The 23,317-nt window shown below is 35.6% G+C and overlaps 1 protein-coding gene across 18 annotated transcripts in view; it reads left to right on the top strand.

Moving 5' to 3' along the window:
* The window catches only part of NRG1 (neuregulin 1), a 973,831-nt gene that overhangs the window by 798,760 nt on the left and 151,754 nt on the right, over window positions 1–23,317 (top strand). For all 18 annotated transcript variants that reach the window (XM_033104326.1, XM_033104325.1, XM_033104324.1 and 15 more), the window contains exon 2: window positions 13,936–14,113. In XM_033104326.1, the coding sequence (XP_032960217.1) occupies window positions 13,936–14,113 (178 nt within the window). The remainder of the gene's footprint in view (window positions 1–13,935; window positions 14,114–23,317) is intronic.

Below are 23,317 nucleotides of genomic sequence, written 5' to 3'. Positions count from 1 at the left end.
GGCTCTGAATGATGACCCAACCTCTTCAGTTTATGAATAGAAAACTGATGCTGGAGACTGAGAATCATTTTTGGGATCACACCTGGTTGGGGTCAGTCTCTGGGGTTGAACTTCAGTTCCTGAACTCCTAATGGTTTCCAACCTCTTTTCCTTGAGGTCTATGATTTCTTTGGTGTGGGGCTTTCTCTTGGACCCTGAATAGGAGGATGTGAAGGGTGAAGTGGTTCATAGCCAGTGGTACTACTCATCCTGTTTTATCTGTTTTTATACACTAAGGTCCTATACATCATTCCATGAGATACAGTTCCACAGTTCTTAATATTAGAAAATCATCAAAATTGATTTCTTTATGGGAATTGTATTAGTTTTCTATTGTTCCTGTAACAAATTATCATTAACTTAGATGCCAAAATCAACACACATTTATTAGAATTCTATAGGTTGGAATTCCAAGACGAGTCTCACTGGGCTAAAATCATAGCATTGGCAGGGCTGTGTTTCCTTCTGGAGGATCTAGGAAAGAATCCATTTTCTTGGCTTTTCCAGCTTCCAGAAGCTGCCCACATTTCTTGGCTCAGGGACCCCTTTTTCTGACTTCAAAGCCAGAACCATTTCATCTTTGACCATTCTTCTTTAACTAAATACACCAGGGATAGGTTATCTACCTTTAAGGTTTCACATGATTATTAGATTGTGTACACTGGATTATACTACATAATCTCTTTATTTCAAGCCCTTTCCTTAGTCCCATCTGCAAAGTCCCTTTTGACATGTGAGGCAACGTATTCACAGGTTCTAGGTGTTAGGATTCAGATATTTTGGAGAGTCATCCTTCTGTCCACCACCGAAATGAATGTGCTGTCATTGATCTCAGTTCTAAGTGGGCTGCCACTTCCAAAACTTTATATTAATTTAGAGAGAAAGCTTTATAAACTGCTAAAACTTACCAAGGACTTAAATAGCAATCTAATAAGTATAGATACGAACATTTGTTTAGGGCTTGCCATGTGATACACACTGACTACTAAGTGCTTTACATGCCGAATTTTGTTTACTTCTTTTAACAGCCCTGTGAGGTAGATTCTATTATAATCTCATTTTACATTTTAGGAAACTGAGACCTAGAGAATTTTAGTAGTTTCCCCCAGGTTGTATCACTGGTATATGGCAGAGTAGAACTTGAATTTAGGTCTGTATGACTATAGCTTTCAAGCAGTGTACTTCACTACTCATATTTAGCCCTAAAAAGATAAAAGTGTAACATAGTATAATGAAGTGTTGAGAAAATAAATTTATGCAGAGGAAGCTAACTGATAAATAGTTGTTTTTAGTAAGAAAATAGTTTGTTCTCTGGCTGGAGAACACATGATGCAATATATAGATGATGTATTATGGAAGTGTACACTTGAAACCTATATAATTTTACTAATCAGTGTCACTCCAATGCGTTTAATAAAGTTTAAAAAAATAAAAAATACATTTTTACCGTGAATAAAAACCATTTTCAACCAATTTCAAACTGTGAATAAAAACCATTTCAAAACACCATTTTACCAACTGAGCAGTGTTTAACTGATTAATTTTAATTGGTTATATATAAATTTTATGATCAATTCTTAGAGTCTCAATTTAAATAGAAAAGAAGGCTGTATTGCATGACTGAGTAGAAAGGATATAGCTACCTCAACCGTTTTTAGTGCTCTTAGATTGTAAAAATAAAGAATTTATTTCACAAATCATATTACGGTCTAATTGGTTAATAGATTCTCTCTCCCTCTGCTCCCACCCCCACCACAGGATGTAAGCTCCAGGACAGTAGGGATCTTGCTTTTTCTTATTCACGTCTGTATCTTGAGTATTTAAAACAATGGTGTCCGTTTAATAGACACAACAATTTTGTAGTAAGAATGGAGATCGAGAAACAGCTAAGAGAATAAAGCCAGTTATCTGTATGAATGAGCCAGAATCTGGATAGTAGCTGGGTTCCAGAAGTTCTTTTCAATATAAAGTATTTAAATATGTTTGGCAAAGTAAAGACCATATAATAGGTTAATATGAGTAAGAAAGGTAGTAATAACCCTGATAAAGCCAATGTGTTTTTACGTAAATGTTGTGCATTGAAGAAAAACTAGTGGTTCATTTGATATGGAGTATTTGAATCACAGATTGACTTTATTTCTTTATTCATTCAGCAAATATGATTTATCACTGTGTTAATTACTACTAGGATAAAAGATAAATCAAAAGAAAAAAGCTCCTGACTTAAAGGAGCCTTCTGCCTCCTGAGTGAAACAAACACCTCTAAAGATAAAATGTGTTGTAGTAAATGGAATAGTAATGGTTTTATGGGGGGAACACAAAAGAGGGACACTTAACTTACCATTCAAAAAATATAAATTGGGCTAGTTATCTTGAGTATGTTGGGAGGGAGGGGGATAATTTGGATTTATAGAGGAGTTGCAAAGATAGGACAGAGTTTCCACGTGCCTTTTATCCAGCTCCCCGTTTTCTTGATATGTTGATCAAAATTAAAAATTAACGTTGGTACAATACTATTATCTAAACTACAGACCTTACTCAGGTTTCACCATCTTGAGTACAATTTTTAATACTGCAATGAGGTCATGTATGAAAGTGTTTTGTAAACAGTAGGCTCAGTATAAGAAATGCCATTGGAGTCAGCCCAGAGTAAGTCACTAATGGTCACAGTTGCATTCTCTGAAGGTGGCTTTATTAATCCAACCCTGAACGTTCTATATTTTAGCTTCCATGAATAACATGTTCGGTTCTATTCATGAATGTAATTAATTTCTTAAGAATCTCTTTTTAAAAAGCTGTTATTAATGTTGTGTCATTGTGTGTTTGACAGTGTTCAAAGGACATGACAGACTCACTTTGATGTTCTCACTCTGTCCTGTAAAAGGGTAAACCCACCTTGCAGATGAGGGGCTGAGGCTCACATAAGATACAAGATTGAGTCAAGTTGGAGTTGGAACCTGGGCCTACTTGACTCCAAGCCCGTCTTTTCCTCCTATGTGCTGCTTCCTGAGTCATTTTCCAGTATAGCCTCCCAGAATAAGCATTTTCCAAATTATACTTCTTATTGTGCAAACCTTCACTTCCTTTTTCATTGTAAAACGACTTGCTTCATGCTTTGAGGGTTTTTCACTCATTGTAGTAGTCTGTGAATCTAACATTTTTATGACTTTAAAGACCGTTGCTTTCTTTTCTTGGCCTCCCTTGTGTCAATCTTTAGGATTCTATGTAGCTGTTTTTGTTTTTTTTTTCTTTTTTTTTCTTTTTTTGTCATGAGGAATGACCATAACTATATGCAGTTTTGTACCATATGAAATATATGGTCTAGTGTTTTCTGGCTTTTCAGATGATTTATAGCTAATGGCAGTCCAATCAGCATTAAATAATAATGATAACTAATTTTTTTAAAGATGCAAAATGTTTCACTACCATTTTTAAATTACATTTTCACAACTGTGTGAAAGAGGTAAGGCAGATGCTACTCCCCCTGCTTTTTATGCACAAGATTATTGCGGTTCAGGGTAATTATGTGACTCCCTAGACCCACAGACGAAACAAGCTCTTAGACCCATTTTGGCTGGCTTCCCATTCTTATCGTTAATAGAGACTATCAAACAAAAGCTAGAGGAAGAAATGCAGGGTTTTACATGTGGAGTTTAGTAATTTAATTCCTGGACTACAAACTATTAGCAAGAATCTAATTAAACTTCTTTCTAAATAAAGACAAACAAAACAAAGATATTTCTAGTGCCCTGCCAGTTTCTCTGTGGAGGAAATGAAAGCTACATGTTGACATGCTAAGTAAGCTTCATTTAGGTTTCTTTTGTGTAATATTTGTGAATCTGTGCTGAGAAAATTTTATTGCAATTTAGGAACAGATGGATTATCTTAGAATATATGGGAAGCAGCTCACTTTTACTTTCAAAAGATGCTTTAATGAATTTATTTTTATATAAAATAAGGGAAACTGAATTCTAAGGCTTATTGTGATTTCTTTTTGTGTGTTGTCTGAAACTAGACTGCTTTGGCTCTAATCTTAGAGTTTGACTTCCATGGACTGTGCCAGGAAGCATATAGCCTTGTAGCTCTGTTAGGTAGGTCACAGAACTAGATTGCTTTAGATGAGCAGTGATGGAACATAGATTGTCTTACTATGAACAGTCTGTTTAACTTGATTTTGGTCATTTTCCACCCCTTCAATAAATTCATGACACTGGGAACCTTAGGACAAAAAACTTGTCTTCCTTGGTCTTTCCTATGGGATAGAAGTAAAGTGATAAGTTTCAATTGTTAGATTGTCTACGGACCTGCTTTAAAATGCAAAGAGCCACACAAGCTTTAATAAGAAGGTGTGCAAAGTTGGTTATTTAAAACTGGAATAATCAGAGCAGAGAGACGTTTGTGAGGTCTCAGTGAGTTGAGAAGCCTCCTTTCAATTCTGGCATGTGTCTTTTAGTGTCATTTGATTTAATTAGTTAGTTATCTGGGAAAAAAAGGAAAACCAGAAAACTATGGTATAGGAGAGTTGACCTGTCTAAATAACAAGGAAACTGATTTTAGAGGGCCTGAAAGGACACATTTATTTCATGATTAGTTCTGCTAAGTGTCACGTCCTGCACAACGAGGGTTGGGGGAGCCAGGAGGGCGGCGCAGGGTTAAGAAAGACAGTAGCCCTGAATAGAGTGAAGCGGGGCCAAGGGACCTGCAGCCTCAAGGACTGGACTGGGCTGGGCGCCGAATGGGGCCTACACATTAGCTTTTATTAGTGAGGTGAGGTGAGGAAGTAAAGGAGATAAAGCTCCTCGATCTCAAGATCTGTGAATCCCATACATCATAATAGGAAACTGATTTGAGCCAATCACCCTTCCCTGCAGGCAGCTGAACTATAAGTCTCAGGATGTGTGTACTTCCCCAAAGGACAAAACCTTTATGCCTATGAATAGATGGAGAGCACATCATTGAATCTCTTCCCCTGCAGGTTTTGGGAAGGAATGCAGCCACAGAGGCAGAGGCTCTCCTTAGCCGGGGGAAGGTAGGGGGCTGTGCCCACCTCTGTGAACCCTGTGGGTTCTCCTGTTGGTCCCCACTCGACTGCGCCTGGCTTGAGTTGCCCCCTCCCCCATGGGGAATCTTACTCGTCATTGGCTGACCAGCCATCTTTCTGAAGCCAAACAGGGAGACATAAGGTGCAAACACAAAGGTGAAGCAAAGTCCCTGAAAGGATTTGTCTCACAGACTCTCCTTGCTTTAGGGGCAGGTACGAGGAGACAGATGGGTAGGCTGCTGCGTGGCAACAGCTAACAATTTTTCTTCTTCACAGAAGGAAAAGTTTTAAATGGCTATGTGAAAAATAGATCATGGGGAATCAATCTTGGTAGGTTATTCAGGGGTTTTGTTCATTTATGTGCAATACTAAAAAGTTTTTATGTAGCTATCATTGTTTAAAACTAATTAAAATCAAGTGCTAACTCATCTTACCTGGGAATTTTATCCAGTTCAGAATGTCTAAAGTCCTTTCTTCAAATGAAAAAGAGAATTTTAGTGGCATCAGGTAATTAAATGATTATAATTCAGTTTGAACATTGAAATCATCGATATGAAGACGAATATTATTAACACATCAAGGTCATGATAATGTGTTAAATTTACTTAAGTAATAACACATCAAAAGAGAAAAACCCCATTATAATAAGAAAAAAATATCAAATTTTCATTAACTAGATATTTCTCCATTTCTCTATTTAAGTGACATTGGAGGTGAATATGGCAGATAGGTAAAACAAATGAAACAAAACAAAACAAAACAAAACACAACGCTGCTTTTCAACAACAGAAAAGATCAAGTTGATATCAATAAAATTTGTGACCTATCCATTAGGTCAAACTGTAATTGATCCATTTTAACTCTGGGTATTGATGACCTTAAATGAAGCTTGCAAGACAAATTCTTTATGTTCATGAGTGAGATGTTCTTATAATTGGGGGCAGCTATGGTGACAGCATTAATCAGGCAGCCCTACTGAGCATTTACCTGGAAGCTGCTGACAAGTGTTCTGTGATTTACTCTAGTCTACAGTCACGGTGTGCTCCTTTATATCTTGACAGATGCTGCTTTACATCTTGACAGAACAATGTTAATCTGTTAAGACCCTCTCGTTGCTGTATCCTCACATGGGGGCTCTCTCACAGGAGTGAGATATGACTAGGTTCATTCTTGTGGCATTTGGTGGATGACAGACAACTGCACAGTTCAAAACTTTTTTATTTTATTTTTTTGGTACAATACCAATTTCAAGTATTCTGTCTTGTTTTATTTCCGCATAAATCATCAGAGTAACTCAGGAAATTCAGCAATTTTCATATCTACTTTCTCCCCCAGACTGTTTTTTACACTTGGAATATGTGTAGAAATGATCTGTTGTGTGGAGTATGCCACATTTTATCAGGAAAATATAGTCACTAATGATATATCAGTAAAACAAATCTTACATTTGAACCATAAACATATCCAGCACAGCGAAGAATTTGGTTTACAGCCTAGTAGTCAAGACAGGAGCTCTGGAGTCAGACTCCCTGTGTCCAGATACTGTTGCCACAATACACCAGCTGTACGAGCTATGACAATTAAGTCTGCCAACTTGTTGCAACGATGTTGATAACCTTTTTTGATATCAGAGGGATTATTCATTATGAATTTGTACCAACTGGACAAACAGTTAACCAAGTTTACTATTTGGAAGTGCTGAAAAGGCTGTGCGAAAAAGTTAGACATCTGAACTTTTCGCCAACAATTCATGGCTCTTGCATCACGACAATGCACCAGCTCACACTGCACTGTCTGTGAGGGAGTTTTTAACCAGTAAACAAATAACTGTATTGGAACACCCTCTCTACTCATTTGATCTGGTCCCCAATGACTTCATTCTTTACTTGAAGATAAATGAAATATTGAAGACATTTTGATGACATTCAGGATATCAAGGATAATGCGATGACAGCTCTGATGGCCATTCCAGAAAAAAGAGTCCCAAAATTGCTTTGAAAGGTGGACTAGGCACTGGCATCAGTGCATAGCTTCCCAAGGCGAGTACTTTGAAGGTGACCATAGTGATATTCAGTAATGAGGTATGTAGTACTTTTTCTAGGATAAGTTCACAAACTTAATTGTCCAACCTTGTATGACTATAGGAGGTTGTTTTACTTCTCTGTTTTTGTTTGGTCATCTGTAAATTGGGAATACTGATGGTAATACACATCTCCTAGAATTGTTATAAAGCATGAAAGAATAAATGAACATAAAATTCTCAGAACAGCGCCTGGTATATAGTAGGTACTCAAAAAGTATTAGCTATTATTATTCTAAAGGAATATATTTTTTAAATTTCTGAGGAAAAGAACCTCATTTTAACTTGACCTCATAGGCCTTGGGAGCTCTATTATAGTAGTTTTGTAATTTTGTGTTTAGCCCTCAACCTATGAAATATTAGGCAAAGAACTACCAAACTATATAAAAGAGGAGGATTGCTATTTTCAACAAACATAATATCAATTTTCAGGTTGAAAAATTGTTTTACTTAATAAATCTGCACTTATTTTCCCTTGTAGAATTTTACAGTGCAGTAAATCTCTCACAGACATATGTGGAGAGGTGATATAGTTTATTTATCTTATAAGAAGCAAATATGTACCACAGTGGCTATGAAATGGAATAATTTTTTCTAGATTTTTAGTCTACTGTTCTCCTCCCCTTTTCCCACCTCCACTTTAAACTGCACAGAGACACCCTGCTGGAGAGAAAAGTTTCACGTTTAAATCCAGGTCTGAATCTTGTTAGCCTTGTGACATGAGCAAGTTCTGGTATAACCCTGTATTTCCTCACCTGTAAAATAGACATAGTGATCATCCACCTTACATAAAATACATACAAGAACTGTTACAGGAAAAAGGGAATTTGACACAAATGAGACATTTGGGGATATGTGTTGACCATAAATAAAAAAGAGCACACTTAACAGTATAGGGCACAAACTTTGACCTTGGAGACTGAGGTCAATCAATGAAGATGATCAACGTTGATTTGAAGGCAGAGGAGATAGTATTATAATGTGTGTGCTCCTCTTGCTGAAATGGAAGAACAGCCTGACATCTGTGGGAGACTGAGATAAGGTGCACTAAAGGAGACAGGAAGGAACATGGCTGCAATGACTGAGGTCTTAGCTAAGGTGGGGTCCAAGTGGAGAAGACTCTGACAGTTAGGACCCGATAAGAGAAATATAGGAGAACATAAATATTTCGAAGTAAAGACAGTACTATGTATTTGACGATTTTTCAGTTAGATTTACATTTCCTTTTCCTTAGTGTCATATGGCAGAGAGTATAAGTGTCCTAATCAAGTGAAATGCGTTAAAACAAAAAATGTCATGGGGGCCTTTGATCTCAAACAAAGAAAAGTCTTTTGAGAAGGTAGGTGTGCCCTGGGGAATAATTTTTGGACCTGGGTCTCTTCTTTACTTGGTCAGTATCTTCTAGATAGTGCCTCCTACTTATTCCCTCAGCAAACACTTGAGGTCCTACTTTGTGGTAGGCCTCTGGGATCCCGTATATCTTCCATCTAATAAATTTAGACATTTGAGTATTTGAATGTAGTGACAATCGAAATAGTCACACACCACGACCACTATCACCACTGCGTAAGCCTCCAGTTAGGGATGGTGATCACCTACTAACAATTGTTCTTACCCCTCCTGGGGTTGGTAGGGATAAATGCCTTAAATGGCCCTCTTTCTGCACATGTGCTTTTCCACTGCAGCCTGTTGGAGATGGTATTCAGATGTAGAATTAGTGATTATTTATTTTTTATGGCCTTAGAAGAAGCATAGTTTTAAGCATGGCTGTCGTCTGGGCTGCTTGGGGCTCAAACCCTCAAACAGAGCATTTACAAGAATCATACCGTTTCAGTCAACTTGTAGCCCTTGACTGTGAGAAGTGAAACTCTGAGCATGTCCAAGTGTAAAAATCCCCACAATGCAAGGTGATGTGTTTGGGGAATCCAAGTTAACACTACTAAGAAGCCATTTTTGGCTGTAGAGGCACTACTATTGTGACATTAGAAGTCAAATGCTGACATATCACTCCCAATTTTATTGTTGTATGTTCTATGATGTCATGTTCTATGCATATGCTATGAGGAATATTCCGTTGCTCATAAAGGGAGTACTCAGTACACGTTCACATTCTTGTACTGTATAGGGGGTTGGACATACAACTACTAAAATTGTGTTTCTGGAGTCCAGCTGTCTTAACCATACTTTGTAGCATATTCCCAGTATTTTTACTGGTTGGGTTTAGTTTGTTGCCAGTGATACAGATACAGCTTGAGAATATTTTATAATAAAGTCCTATATTTTACAGTGACTTGCTTTCAAATAAAGACACCCACGGGTTTTATCTCACTCTTGCTAAATAGACAGGGACGAAGAGCAGTCCCATTTTTGTTCACAGGGAACTCTAGTTAACCGGAGTCAGGAACAATCTATCTGAAGGATGATTCAGCTGGAGCATGGGGCAGTGAGAGCACCAAGTCACCACTGGTAGCAACACATAGTGTCTTTGTTGGATAGTTCTGAAGGTAACATAAGATCACTCACTGCATTGGTAGCAGTGGTTTTAAACCTTGCTGTATTCTGAAATGCTATTGCCACAAGAACCTGCTGCCTTTTATACAGCTATATTAATATTTACAAATTTTAGTGTGATAAGCTAAATTTTCCCTTTTATAGTCAAACTTGTGAGTCTGACTCAGAAGAGAAGACCAGATGGCAAAGCATAAACTTCATCCACTCTGTGCTTGACCATAATCCTCCCCTTAACATAATACAATGAGGGAGAAATATGATCGGTAAAGGAGTTTTGGAGACTTTCCTCAGTAATTTATTTACCTTCTAACATGACGGTAAGAAAAAGACATCCTTCTGCATAGAGGACTGATTAATGATATCAGTGTGGCTTTCATTAACTAACATAATTGTCAGTCACCAATTTTCACTGTGAGGTCTGCACGTGTGTGATGTCAGGCTTTTAAAAGGTTTTAAGCGGGGAAGACTTCACTGGGATCACAGCGGAAGGCTCACAGTTATTTGATAATATTTTGCAGGTTTCCTGTTTAATTTGTTCAGTGTGTTCAGGCTCTTCAGATTAGCTGCAGTCAAACATGGAGAGTAATGATATGAGCTAACTTTGCATTGTCAGATCCTTTGAAGAACAGAAACCATGCCTTATCTAGTGTCACATGCTATCAGCATATCTCTGTGGCATACACATGCTAAAATTAGTTTCCTGTTCTTAACAATATAGTATAACATTTGATATAGCTGCACTGAATATATTTTAACAATAAGTGCACAGTAGACCATTAAAACAAGAGGATTGCTTAGATGAATGCTTCTTTATACACATTTATTTCACTTTTATCAGAAATATTTATTCACACATTAAATTACTGGAATAAATGAACATATTGCCTTAAAATTTTGTGTGCTCAGAATGTAAAGTAAATCTTTTTGGATTACTGCCTTTATTGTTTTTTTTTTCTTTACATTGTGTGACATATCAAATAAGAAAGAAGTGCAAAAATAGACTTTTTAAGTATACCTTGTATACCTACTTGCACTGAGTTAGAGTCAGAAGTGTGTATTTCTGATCTTTTAAAAGCTGTTAGAACACTTAAACCTATAAAAATAAGCGCCTGTAACGTGTGGCATTGCTATCAGGGTTTTTAGTTTTTATTTTAAAAGACTCCTCTTCTTTGCACTTGACTGTCTGTCTCTGTTGATACGTTTTTAAGGGTGCAGATACGCTCATATTAATGTCAAGCAAGTTGGAAATAGATTGGGGCAAAGACTGCTTAAAAGTTGCTCTATCATTATATTATTTCAGGGTGTGGAACTACTGCCTTTCCAGAAACACACTGAAAGTAAAATTTTGAACTGTGGTAGACCAACTACAATTAAATCATGCCGAAGATTCTCAGAACACTTACTACATTTGAGCATTAACTTCTCATTGTGTTTGCCTTTAACCAATTTTTAAATAACAGACCATTTACTCTGAGACAAGAATTGAATGTCAGGTAAAATTTTTTTGCAGTTTTAAAATCCAAGTACTCAGTTAAAAAAATTGACCCCAAGTTTAGGAACAATACTGGCCTTCTAAATACCTGAGTATTAGAAAGTACTTGGTAAAGTAGTTAGATTATTTTCCTCCCACCATAGGACCTAGTGGGATTGGACCCCAAAGACATGGTTAATGAGGTCGAATCATATGAGGATTTCAGTGCCATACCATTCAAGATATTTTAAATGGAGATGTAGTCTTAAGAGCTCTGTTTGTAAGTTATAATGCAAATATTCCCAAGAATTTCCTTTATGACCGCAAACTTAACCAAGACTTTGAAAGTACTTACTGTAAGCCTGACCCTTTTATTTAACAGCAGAAAGACCAGAAGAAAAAAGTAGTAAAAAAAGAGAAACCAAGACTCCTTTTTTTCCTTTGTGTGTGTTTGTGTGTCTATGTACGCATGTATTTCCTTACTTGCTGAATCATTTGAAATTTAGTTGTATACATCATGACATTTCACTCCTAAATACTTCGGCAGATGCCACAAAGAACAGGACATTTTTCTGCATGACCACAATGCAGTGATCGCAGTTGAGAAATTGAATTTTGATACCTTTATTCAGATTTTCCTAGTAGCTCAATAATGTCCTTTATAACTACTTTTTTCCATGAAGCAAGATCCACATTGCATTTTTTGTCATATCTCTTTGCTCTCCTTAATCTAGATGAGTTTCACATTCTTCTTTTGCCATTCATGACATTGACATTTTGAAGCCCAGACCAGTTGTTTATCCCTCAATTTGAATTTGTTTGAATGTTTTCTCACATTTGAAATCAAGATTCTTAAAAAGGAAATAAATAAATGAAGACAGGAGGGTGGGGGGGGGAGGGAAAGAGGGAAAGGGAAGGAAAAAGATGCAAAAGGCATGAAAATTGTTTATTCAAACTAAAGAGAATAAAGTCTTGTAGATTTGTATTCAGATTATATTGCTAAGCACATGTGCAGAGTGGTGGGAGAGGAAACATGGTGTTTATTAAGAGTTAAGGATATCTGAAATAATTATGTTTAGAACATTTTGCTCAGAGGCAAGGGAATAAACCTTGAGAGTTTGGGTTGTGTGCCAAGTTAAATTTAAGATTCAGTGAAAACAAAATGAAACAGAAATTCAAGTTCGTTTCTTTAGTCTGTACATAAAATAGTGAGGCAACTTATTTTTCCTACTATATGTAAGCTAGTTTCTTTGGTGCCATTTAGCTCCCCCGAAACTTGTTTCTTTAAAACTCTTCACTGGGCTGACAAAATTGAAAATGATCTTAAAGAGTTAATAGGACTATACAGACACTATTCCAGATTGATGAGAATTGAGTCTGTTTTTAAAAACCTCCAAATCAGAGAGTCATGAACTACATCTTAAAACGAAGACTTCATGAAAGCTGTTCAGGAAATAAATCTTAATTTCAAGCTGTCAGACAAAGCTGTCAGGTATCAAAGGCTAAAAACAGCTGAAATAAGTTTTCTAACTTGCCACTGGTCCCTGTATGAGTGCCTGATGCTCCACCTCATCTCCCAGCATCCAAATAAATAAAAAGAGGAACATGTCATTGTGGGAGCACTGCTGAGAAAACACAGCATTCTAATGGTTTTCACTATGATTTGTTGGAAGCTTTATACACTCACTCCAGACATTTTCTTGATTTACTTGGTAAGGGCAGAGTTGTACAAAAACAAACATACCCCAAGTAGGAAAGGTACTCTTTTTCCTGTTTGTGTCTAACATGGCTCTCTGATTGCTGTCCTTGGAGTCTTGATCGCCATACCCAGTGAATAATTGCACACTGGATCAGGGAGGTACAATCTCATTTGCCTGGAATTTTTACATTTTTTCCTAAGATTTGCTGTTAACTTCTGAACTGGAGCAGAAGTAGTCTTTGTAGTTGGCTTTGTAATACTCAGTGGAAACAGAGTTGTTGAGAGCTCAGGTTCTGTGATGTTGATTAAGTGAAGTATTTTGTACAGAGGAAAATCCATTTACTGTGTTTAAAAAAAAAAAAAAAACTTTTATTATGAAAAAGTTAGAAATAATCTATTGAATTCTATAACATATCACCATACGTACCCATTGCCTAACTTCTACAATGATCAACTTCTTGGGAAATTTATTTCATGTTTATGCCCACCACCATTTTATTTTCAAGCAAATCCCAGATATTATAACATTTTTGTTCGTAAGTTGGGCTACCTCTGATGATAGAATAGTCTAACTCTGACTCTCCAGAATGCTATAACCATGGATAAGTCAGTCAGTTACCTGTCTCTGAAATTAAACTTCCCCATTTAAAAAACAGATATGATGCCTGTTATACCTATTCTCAAAATTGTGATGAAGATCAATTGTGATCTGGGATGCGAACATGCTTTAGAAATAATGGCCCAGTTACATACTCTCTCCTTCAACATAGGTTTCAGTTCTTTGAAATGACCACTGTTCAGTATTTTTGATGGTATCAAGGAATGTAATGATTGAGAAAGTAACTATCTAGAATATGTTTTAAAGAATAATTTTATAATCTAGGCTCCCTCCCTCCGCCCCATAGTATATTTTATTTTATTTGGGCATTTTATTCTTCTCAAAGTTGAGATACATTTTGGTTGACTCTCCCCAAACCCCCATTTTTATTTATCAGGTAGTAAAACCTTTGGTGTCTTGATCAGGCTCCACCAAAATTAATGTTTCTCTTTGAAAGATTACCAGATGATCAAAACTTTTTTCTTTCTCTTTTCAGCCTTGCCTCCAAGATTGAAAGAGATGAAAAGCCAGGAGTCTGCCGCAGGCGCTAAACTAGTGCTTCGGTGTGAGACCAGTTCTGAATATTCCTCTCTCAGATTCAAATGGTTCAAGAATGGAAGTGAATTAAAAAGAAAGAACAAACCACAAAACATCAAGATACAAAAAAAACCAGGGTAAGTTAATGCATGCATCAGCAGAGGCAATGCCTAGCAATAGAATGATACGAAATATAAAAATTGCTTACAGTCTAATATATACTATCAATAAATGTGATATACAATAAATGAAAATATTTTTCATTGTATAATAATCAGAAACGGTGTCATTGTGTAAGAAAGAATTTGAAGTTTCTGATTCTTACAACTTCTGGATGAGGAAAGGAAAGGATGGATATGGAAAGAGTTGTAGGCTGGGCAGGGAGAGACAGAGAGACGAAGGAAGACAGCATTAATGGTAGCTGTTGTAATAGTAATAGACCCTAAAATCCAGTTTCCTCAAAATAAAACAAATGCTGTTTAAGTGCCTTACACAATCAAAATCCCTACTTCAACATAAAGCTCAATAAATACCTAGATTTATGGAGAGTTAGAAGGTAATCAGTTGAATTTGAACTATATTCAAGTAAGAAGCTAAAATTCTGATAAGAATTTTTAACTGACAAATCCATTACTCTACAGCACCACCATAGCATATTAAAAATCAGGTAATCATGGGTAGGTAGCAAGAATCTTAAATTTTCCTGCCCTCCTTGAGAAGTTCCATATTTGGAGGGGCTTTGTGTGATTCCTGTAACATCTTGGTAGGTATGTTCTGTATCTACTGTAAAATGATGCTCCTTTATTATCTCTACACTCTTCATATTACTTATTTCCTTATTTAAGAAATTTTTCTTCTAATATGAAATAACATTCTGAAATTAGGCAAGAGAGATATATTTTTGATTCTTGCTTGGAAACAGTCCTTCAGTAGATGTCACATGTAGAATAGTGGTTCCAAGCTTAAAGATTACATTTTCTTTCTTCCCACTCTGGAGTGTTCCAGTGAAATTCCAGATATGTTAACAGAAGCAACAACAAATGAATCTCCCTCCTGTACTTAGATTTTATAGGACATCTACCAAAAAGTTGTCACACACTTCTGAGCAAGTGAAAGCAGAGTGATTGCAATGAAAATTTAGTTTAATCTTGCCAAATTATTTAATTGCTATAATAACCATAATTAGGGATTTTTTCCATTTGTTTTATTAACGACCATATTCTTGTTATTGATTGTGTCAGCAAGATCTCTTGATTTGGAAGTATAATTAACTGTGAGGGAAAACATGGGTATTACTTTCTATAACACGTGGTACGTCAAAGACACAAAAAATAATACTGTAAAGTGACATTGTATTTTTAAACATAACTTTTTATTTATTTTTTTGCAACATTCATATAGGTAGTAAAGGCAGTTGTATTGCACATGGTAACGCTAATTTTTCGGATTAAGAAATCAGTGGTCAAAAAAATGTTACGTCTTGTCTTGAATTGCACAACTAGTAAGACTAAGCTGGCACAGAAATCTATTTCTTGGATCCCTTAATGCCTCCTTCCATCTTTAAAAATGGAAAACATTCATGTTTAATAATGTGTACATGTGGGGCACAGAGGAGATAGAGTGAGCATACTGGAAAAAATAAGTACAATTCTTATAGAGAAGTTTAACAAGAAAAAGTACTTTTAGATAAATTTTAGGGTTCATTTTGTTTTTTTATCAATTAAACTAACTTGTCTGCACATGTAGGGTAAAGTCGCATACATTTCTATGTGGCTGTCAAATGACATCAGTAATATTTAAGTCCACATGAAAGGGTTTATGCTAGGAGTGTGGAGAAATGGAAGCATCTTTACACCTAGGGGTCAGAAGATTGTATAGAGATTGTTTAGTTCAGACTTCTATAAAATATAGGAATTCCGTCACTCATGTGCTGAAACACAGTTGGGCTGGGGAGCTCAAAATTGTTAAGGAGCCCATTGATTTACAAATACGGTCTTTTAGAAGCTTATTAGTTATACTGAGATAAATTCTACTTTATCATGTCAAGATTTAATGAGGGACATGAACTATCTAGCATGTCTATCAGACAATAAAACTGAGTGCTAAATTGTAGGTTACTGACACCAAGTGACATGGGTATTGAAAATGGAGGCAACCCTGAGAACTTCCGCATTAGCTCTGAGGAGGTGAATTTGGCTTTGCGGAAGAGAGAGAATCCCCTCTGGCTGGGTGAGTGAAGTGGGTGGGCTGTTATAGAGAAGAGCAGAAATCACAGTCAGTATTGGTAGCAGACCCTGTTAAAAGAGGCCGGACAGGTTGGGGCAATAGGCCGGTGGATGGGAAATTTTGCCTTTTATTGGACAAGCTTCTGTGTATCAGGCCCTCCGCTAGATGCTGGATACACAGTGGTGAACATGACATGCTCCCTGCTCTCCAGAGGGGAGAGAAATGTAAACAGTTATAATAGTCAGTTTTAAATTATACAGTAGTGGTAATCATGGAATGCTATAGAAAGAGGCTAAAACAGATGGGGGAGGAAACTCAGTAAGGGACAGTGGTAGCTTCCTAAAAAGAAGGGGAGGAATGACAGAGGGAGGCAGGGGAGGTTTATCCAGGCTGTAGGAACAAAACAAAGCATCTGCAGACTGCAAGTGTTCAGTCTGCGGATGCGTGGAGAGAAGCGAATGAAGTTGGGTATAAGGTGAAAATAAGGAACAACAAACAAATTAAGGTGAGCTGCTTAGAATGAATATGGTTTTGAAAGAGTGCATCTGCACTTAAACAGGTAATTTGTTACATGGCTTGGATGACACATAAAAGTATCATTAGTATTCAGAAAAGCATTTTCATATTGGCTCCATAGGTCCAGTTAGCTAAGAGCACTGTCTCCATATTAATAAAATCCCGTTATACCGGAAAGGCCAATATTCAGAAATTACTTCTTTTAAACAATAGCCTTGCTGGAAAAAATTAAATGGAAACAAAAAGAAAAGACGTTTTGTTCAAATTATGTAACTGTAAATTACTCTTAGTGAACCATTGAGCATATTTGATCTTCTGAAAATAAGGCACTGTATAAAGTGGGCAGCTACTTGATAGGTGAGTGATCAACTTAATCCGGTTTCAGAATTGGATATTCGGTCATTTCTGAAGTTGTATCTTTCAAAAGAAAAATAGTGTTGTCACCTTTTTTCCAAAGTTAAAGGACCAAACTTAATTTGAATATAATTAACATTTGCAACGTGCTCTATTAATTTCAAGTTATCTTATAAATATAAGAAAATGAATACTATTATTATTATACCCATTTAAAATTAAGATCCTGAGAATGAAGGAAGATGAGTTGCTTCCTATAGATCTAATGCTAATGAACGGTAAACCTTGAGTTTGAAATTGGTCTGATTCCATGTCTCCTGTCTTCTCACTACTTATGATTTTGCTATCTACAGTGAAGTCGCAACACGGCTAGGCACATGTTTAGGCTTAGAGTGAAGTCCTTAAATAAAAACATTCATGTGTTTCAGTTTCATCTGCATATTTATAATTTTTCATTATGAAAATGCTCAAAATGTAAATGGTTTGCAGTGGTTACTTGGTTATTTGACTTGAACTTTTATCTTCCTACACTTCCTCTGTCAAAAGGCAGAGAAGCAACGAACTTTATCTTAGACCATTAATCACCAAGCAGAGGTGAATTTTACTGTGAGGTTTAGCATTTCCCTGGGATTCTCTTCCTTTAAGTAAAACATTAACTCTTTTCCAAACCTTAGTCAAGGTTTCTTTTTTCATATTTTATAATCTAGATTGTTCATAGAAGCCACAATTTCCTTTTAATCCCTTAGTGTTATGAAAAGCTTTTACACCGATATGCAATTTCTATTATTTTGTAAAATCTTATCTCCCTTTTGCCCCTGCTCCTACTAATAAACTACATTCCTACATGTCCTTCCTATAATTTTGAATTCACATTTGAGCCTTTGTTTGTTTTATTTGGCTAAGCAATATGTGTGACCAATTAAAAGAAATGGAAACTGCCCCAGTGTTATGTGTCTGCTGATTCCTTTGTTCTTGCTTCCTTTGCCTGGTGGATGATTTTGCTCAAGAAAACTGGTTAAAGAGCTTGGTGTGTGACAGATTCACATTTGAGGCTGTCAAATTGGTCTCGTCTAAAGATTTCTTCTATATCAGCCTTATTAAAGGCTGATTTCCTATTGTTTGTGTATGGCACACACTTTGGGATGACTGTAATTTTGTCTGAGCTCTTCATTTCTGCTCTTAGATATTTTAATTTTGTTTAAAATTGCCTCTACCTGGTTCAGTTAAATTAAAAAAAAATAAAGCATTATTTGTTCTGTTGTTAATTCTGTGATTTTTTTTCACTCTATAATAGAAAACATTTATACATATTCCCTTCTCTTTTTAGCGAGCAGCTCTGGCAGGTCTTTTTAAACTTTATATGTAAGAAAATCTCAAATTCCTCAATATAAAATGGGAATATCCAGTGCCTGTTTCATATAGTTTATGTGAGGCATTTGGTGCAGTGCCTGGTTCTGTATTGTACACTAATTTATTATGAAGTCTCTCGCCCCTTCTTTACACTTCTTCTCATATTGGAAGTTCTACAGTATCTAAAGCACCACATTCACACATACACGCATACACAATTCATATATGATTCCTTAGAGATCAGAGGAATAGAATTATGTAAACTTATTTCTAATACGCATTTAAGTTGCCTTAGCCTGTAAACTATAGTAGAAGAATCAAGTAAGAAAAACAAAATGGTAGCTATTGGAACCTTGAATCCATCTTGTCAGTGAGCACTTATTGAAAGAATGTAGTTTATATTTTAATATAAAAAAATTCATATTTAGAATTTTCATTTATAAATCAGTTTGTATTAATATATATTTAGTTTGTATTATTGTATTTCTTCTAATTGCAAAAGTAATATATACTTATTACAAAAATCTAAGTATTGTAGGAATGTAGAATGGAATTATGATAATAGTTAACATTTATCGAAAGCGTACTATATTTCAAGCATTGTTTTAAACTCTTTACCCAAATTAACTCTTTTAATACTTTTTGAAAATGAAAATCCACCAAAACATCAACTACTCCAGATTCCCAGATAAATTGTCAATTAAAGAGCAAAACGTTAATTTTATGGTTGGAAATGAATTTCAGTAATTTTTCTAAATTAACTTCCTTCCCATAGACAGACAGTATATGGAGCCTGTTGAGAGTAAAACAAGACATCCATAGTTATCAAAGCTCCACATTGTTGCAATACATAACTTTCAAAGAGTTTTGTCTATTGCTACTCTCTTACTACAGTACTTCTTATTTCTACTCTAGAACACAAGGACTGAAGAATCTTGTAGTTAAATGTATCCTTCAGGTTCAATCACCTAGATCAGTGATTTCCCCATTGTGTCCCTGGAGAATTTTAAATTTCCATTGAATTGCAAGAAGGGTTGCCAACCACCTTGACCTGAATGAATACTTTCTCTCTGTAAAATGTTTATAAAAAGAGGCTATGATTTAAGCTTTCATTTTAAAACAGTATTTTTTTCTGCAAAAATAGTTGAAACCACTGATCTAATTTAATCTTTCTCTGCATAGAGATAGTCTTGTTAATAGTATGCTTGACAGGTGGTTATCCAGAATTCAGTCTTTCCAAAAAGAAAACCTAACTCTTTCACAAGACACCCTATCCATTTTTGAATTCTCAAAGAGTTCTTCCTTATAATACCCCAAATATGCCTTCTTTTCCCTATAACATGTCATTCTCCTTCAAGAGCCTTCCCAAATTATTTCCTTTTCCAGATGACAACCATGAAATATATTTAAACAGTTACCTATGTCTTGTTCATAGCTGCTTGCTAGTGGAACTTGTTTCTTTAACAGAAACTTCTCTAGGCCCTGTTCAATTCCAAACACCCTCTTCGTAAAGTCCTCTAATTATTGACATTGTTCATCAAATGCTACTTCAAAACATAATTCAGTATTCTAGATGCAGTCCAGACTGTGAGCAGTGTATTGAGACTTGTATCCAATTTAATTTATGATCTGTTTTAATATTAGTTTGGCCAAACAGTGCGTAAGTTCCTTTTTACCCCCTTTTTTTCTTATTTTAATAGTTGTTTAAAATGGAGTAATGTTCAACACATGGCTAATTGAAATTCTTTTTTCTGTATGTATTGTTGTCAAGGCACGTCTCTCCCAGCCTGTATTTCTGCTACTGATGTTTAGACCTGAATGTATCTGTTATGTTTATCTTGATTAAATTGAATCTTAGTCTTAGACCATTGATGTTCATTGCTAGAATTCCCAAGGGTGTTCTCTACAGAAAGGATTCCTTAGCCACATGGCATGCCTGCCTTAGAAATTCACAGTACATGTTGGCATAAAAACAACTAAGAAGTACTGTTGTAAAGAAATCTATTTAGCTTTGTTTAATGCAACATTTATTTGAGCATAGAAAATTTGTCTTTTTTCTCCCTTGTTCTCTCTCTCTTTTAAGCATAACATTTATTTACGTTACTTGGAATAATATCTGAGGAAACACTGTTCAGGTTTGTTAGGAGAATTTTGATTTTTAAGAACTATCCCTTTAAGATTATGTTAACTGTAAATTTTATTACCATACTTCTTATAGTTTTATCCAGTCAATAGTTAAAATATTAGTGGCACAGGATCAAGAAATAGCTCTTTACATATCATGAAGAACTGTTTCTTGATTTATATAAATAGGAAAGAATGGGTGTTCTTGGAATTATAATAACCTTGTGGTGGTGTACATTCTTGGAATGTTGTTGTAGTAAGTTTATATCAGAGTTTATTTGGGGCTTAACAAGAAAAAAAATTACTATTATTTTATTTTAGGAATTTTTTTTTTTTTTTTTTGCTGTGTTGAAATCCAGGATATTAGTCCCCATCCTGACATTCTTCGTGATTTATCTATCAATTATTGTTAGTGGTTCCATGATCATAAATGAAAATTCTTTCAGCTAAGTATGCTCTTTTGGGCGGGACAAGCTTACTGTAGTATTTATTTCATTGTTTCTCACTATTCTTCATAGGTGTCTATCATGAAGGAAACTTGTCATGTATGAACAAAGTGTATAAATAGCTGATAATCCGTTAAAAAACAGTAGGTTTGAATCACCCAAACCAGGCTTTAATGTTAACAGAACTTGACAGGGGGTAAATATCCTAATATTGCTGTATTTTGATAATTTTAAAAGTTGTTACATTTTATTATGAAATGTTAATATATGCTTGCAAAGATGTTTGTCATCAAAATGGTCTATTTTTGTTTATAAGGATATACTTCAGGGAAACTTTTCTATGAATAATCTCTCTGATTAACATGTGAACATCCCTGTATAAATGGCCCTGGGATCCCCTCATTACATATTATAATCAAGGCTGTTATTATATTAGGTTCACTTTTCATCAACTTTGTTCTGTAGACCATTATTTTCAGAAAATATTAACAGATACGCCATGTGAATAACAAGGATTACATGGTCAAATAAGTTTGAGAGAAACTAAATAATATATCCCCTTCTTGGAGAGGCAGAGTACATTAGCGTAGTAAAGACTGAGAAATCCTGTAGGATTTTAAAAAAAGAAAAGAAAAAAAAACCTGTTTTTGTTTAACTTAATGTCTTCCAAACCTATTTGATCACAGTACACTTTGTTTTGTTTTGTTTTCTCAAGTTTACCTATTGACATTGTTCTGAGTCACAGTTAATGAAGTTCATTTTTCAATCCACATGTTGGTTTGACTGTCACTGCCCTTGATCTGGACCATCTCTGACTGTCTCTGCCCTCTTCATATTGCATCCTCTTTTCCTACTGCCAACAGTAGGAACATTATGTCTTGCAGAGAGTTTAAGTGGGAACATCCAAATATGTCCTGCACTTATTCACACATTTATCTATTAATGTTTGAGGGTACACCAAGGACAAAGCAGTGATGTATATTCTGTGAGGATACTGAGAAGTTTGAATTATGGACTCCCCCTTTGAAGTGTATGTTCTAGATTGAGAGACAAGCTGTAGTGAAAGACGCACTCTGAGAGCCATGAGAGAGCTATTCAAGGCTATCAGAATTTAGACGAAGGAGAAAGCAGCTCTAGCTACACGATCATGAAAGGCTTGATGAAGGCATGGCTCTTGAGATCGTCCTTAAAGGTCAGCTAATATCTTGATGGTTGGAATTATGGGGCTCCATGATACCAAGAGGAGGCAATGCCACAAACAAAAGCACCAAGATAGAACACCATAAGGCTTACGTGTGGGACTGGGTGCGTGGTTCAATTCGATAGACTGGAGGAAAAGAGTAGGAATTCAATTTGGAACAATCACTCTAACTTGATTAATCATATTCGATGAATATTATTAATATTAATTCACTGAATATTCACAGGAAATTCACTGAAAAACTAGGAAGGTGTAATTTATGAGAGGTTTGCATGTAATTCTGAATTGCTATCTTTATTTCCTGCCTTCTTTTTTCCCTGTTGTCCTCCTCTCAAAAACCTAGGCGGTCAGTGTCAGACTTAAGGATGCTTTGAAAAGGCTTTGGTAAATGCTGAGCCAATCCCCGTGTTTCTGAGTTTTTAAATCATAGAGACTGCTTAAATTATAGGCTGTGTGTGACATGAAACATAGACAAATGCAAACCTGTGCTGCCCATGTTCAAAAAGAGTGCTGAATATTGATTTAATATGCAGATTTATAAAAGTGTGTGCTATTGTTGCATGAATATTTATTTCAACATTAAGAACCATTTTTGTGGTACTATGCTCCTAGTAATGAGAATCCTAAAGAAAGATAAATTCCTTTTCTTTTGGAAGTGATAAAGCCTCTTTATTCAAAATTAACATAATTCCTGATGTTACTCTGCTGAGAAAAGAAGTGCAGGGCATTTTAGTCTATTCTCGCCTTAAGTATCTGCCCTTACCAGCTTTGTAAGAAATAATTTTACACTTTTTTTATTTTCTTAAACCCTAGTGGCCGGTGACATTTAGATATAGACAGGAAAAAAAATTGACCAGTTGGGTTGAGAAAAAATATCTGAGGCTTAATGCAGTTAATGGTGGTGGTGGTGATAGAGGAATAAAAAGAAAAATTAGAGAAGACTTCTTTTAAATTTCCGATCTGTGATAAATATCCATGGTATCACTTAAGTACGATGTATCTCACTTTTCCTTGGTAAAATTATGCATTTATATATTACGAAGCTGTGTTTTAATATGGTATGTGTAGAATGGGGAAGGGGGAGTTTGAGAAGTCTGAAACTACAGAGAAATATATTTTGATGA

This window comes from Rhinolophus ferrumequinum, chromosome 4, assembly GCF_004115265.2.
Source record: "Rhinolophus ferrumequinum isolate MPI-CBG mRhiFer1 chromosome 4, mRhiFer1_v1.p, whole genome shotgun sequence".
Lineage (NCBI taxonomy): Eukaryota > Metazoa > Chordata > Mammalia > Chiroptera > Rhinolophidae > Rhinolophus > Rhinolophus ferrumequinum.
The sequence above is the reverse complement of the archived record's forward strand: the minus strand, read 5'-3'. Positions and strand labels throughout refer to the sequence as shown.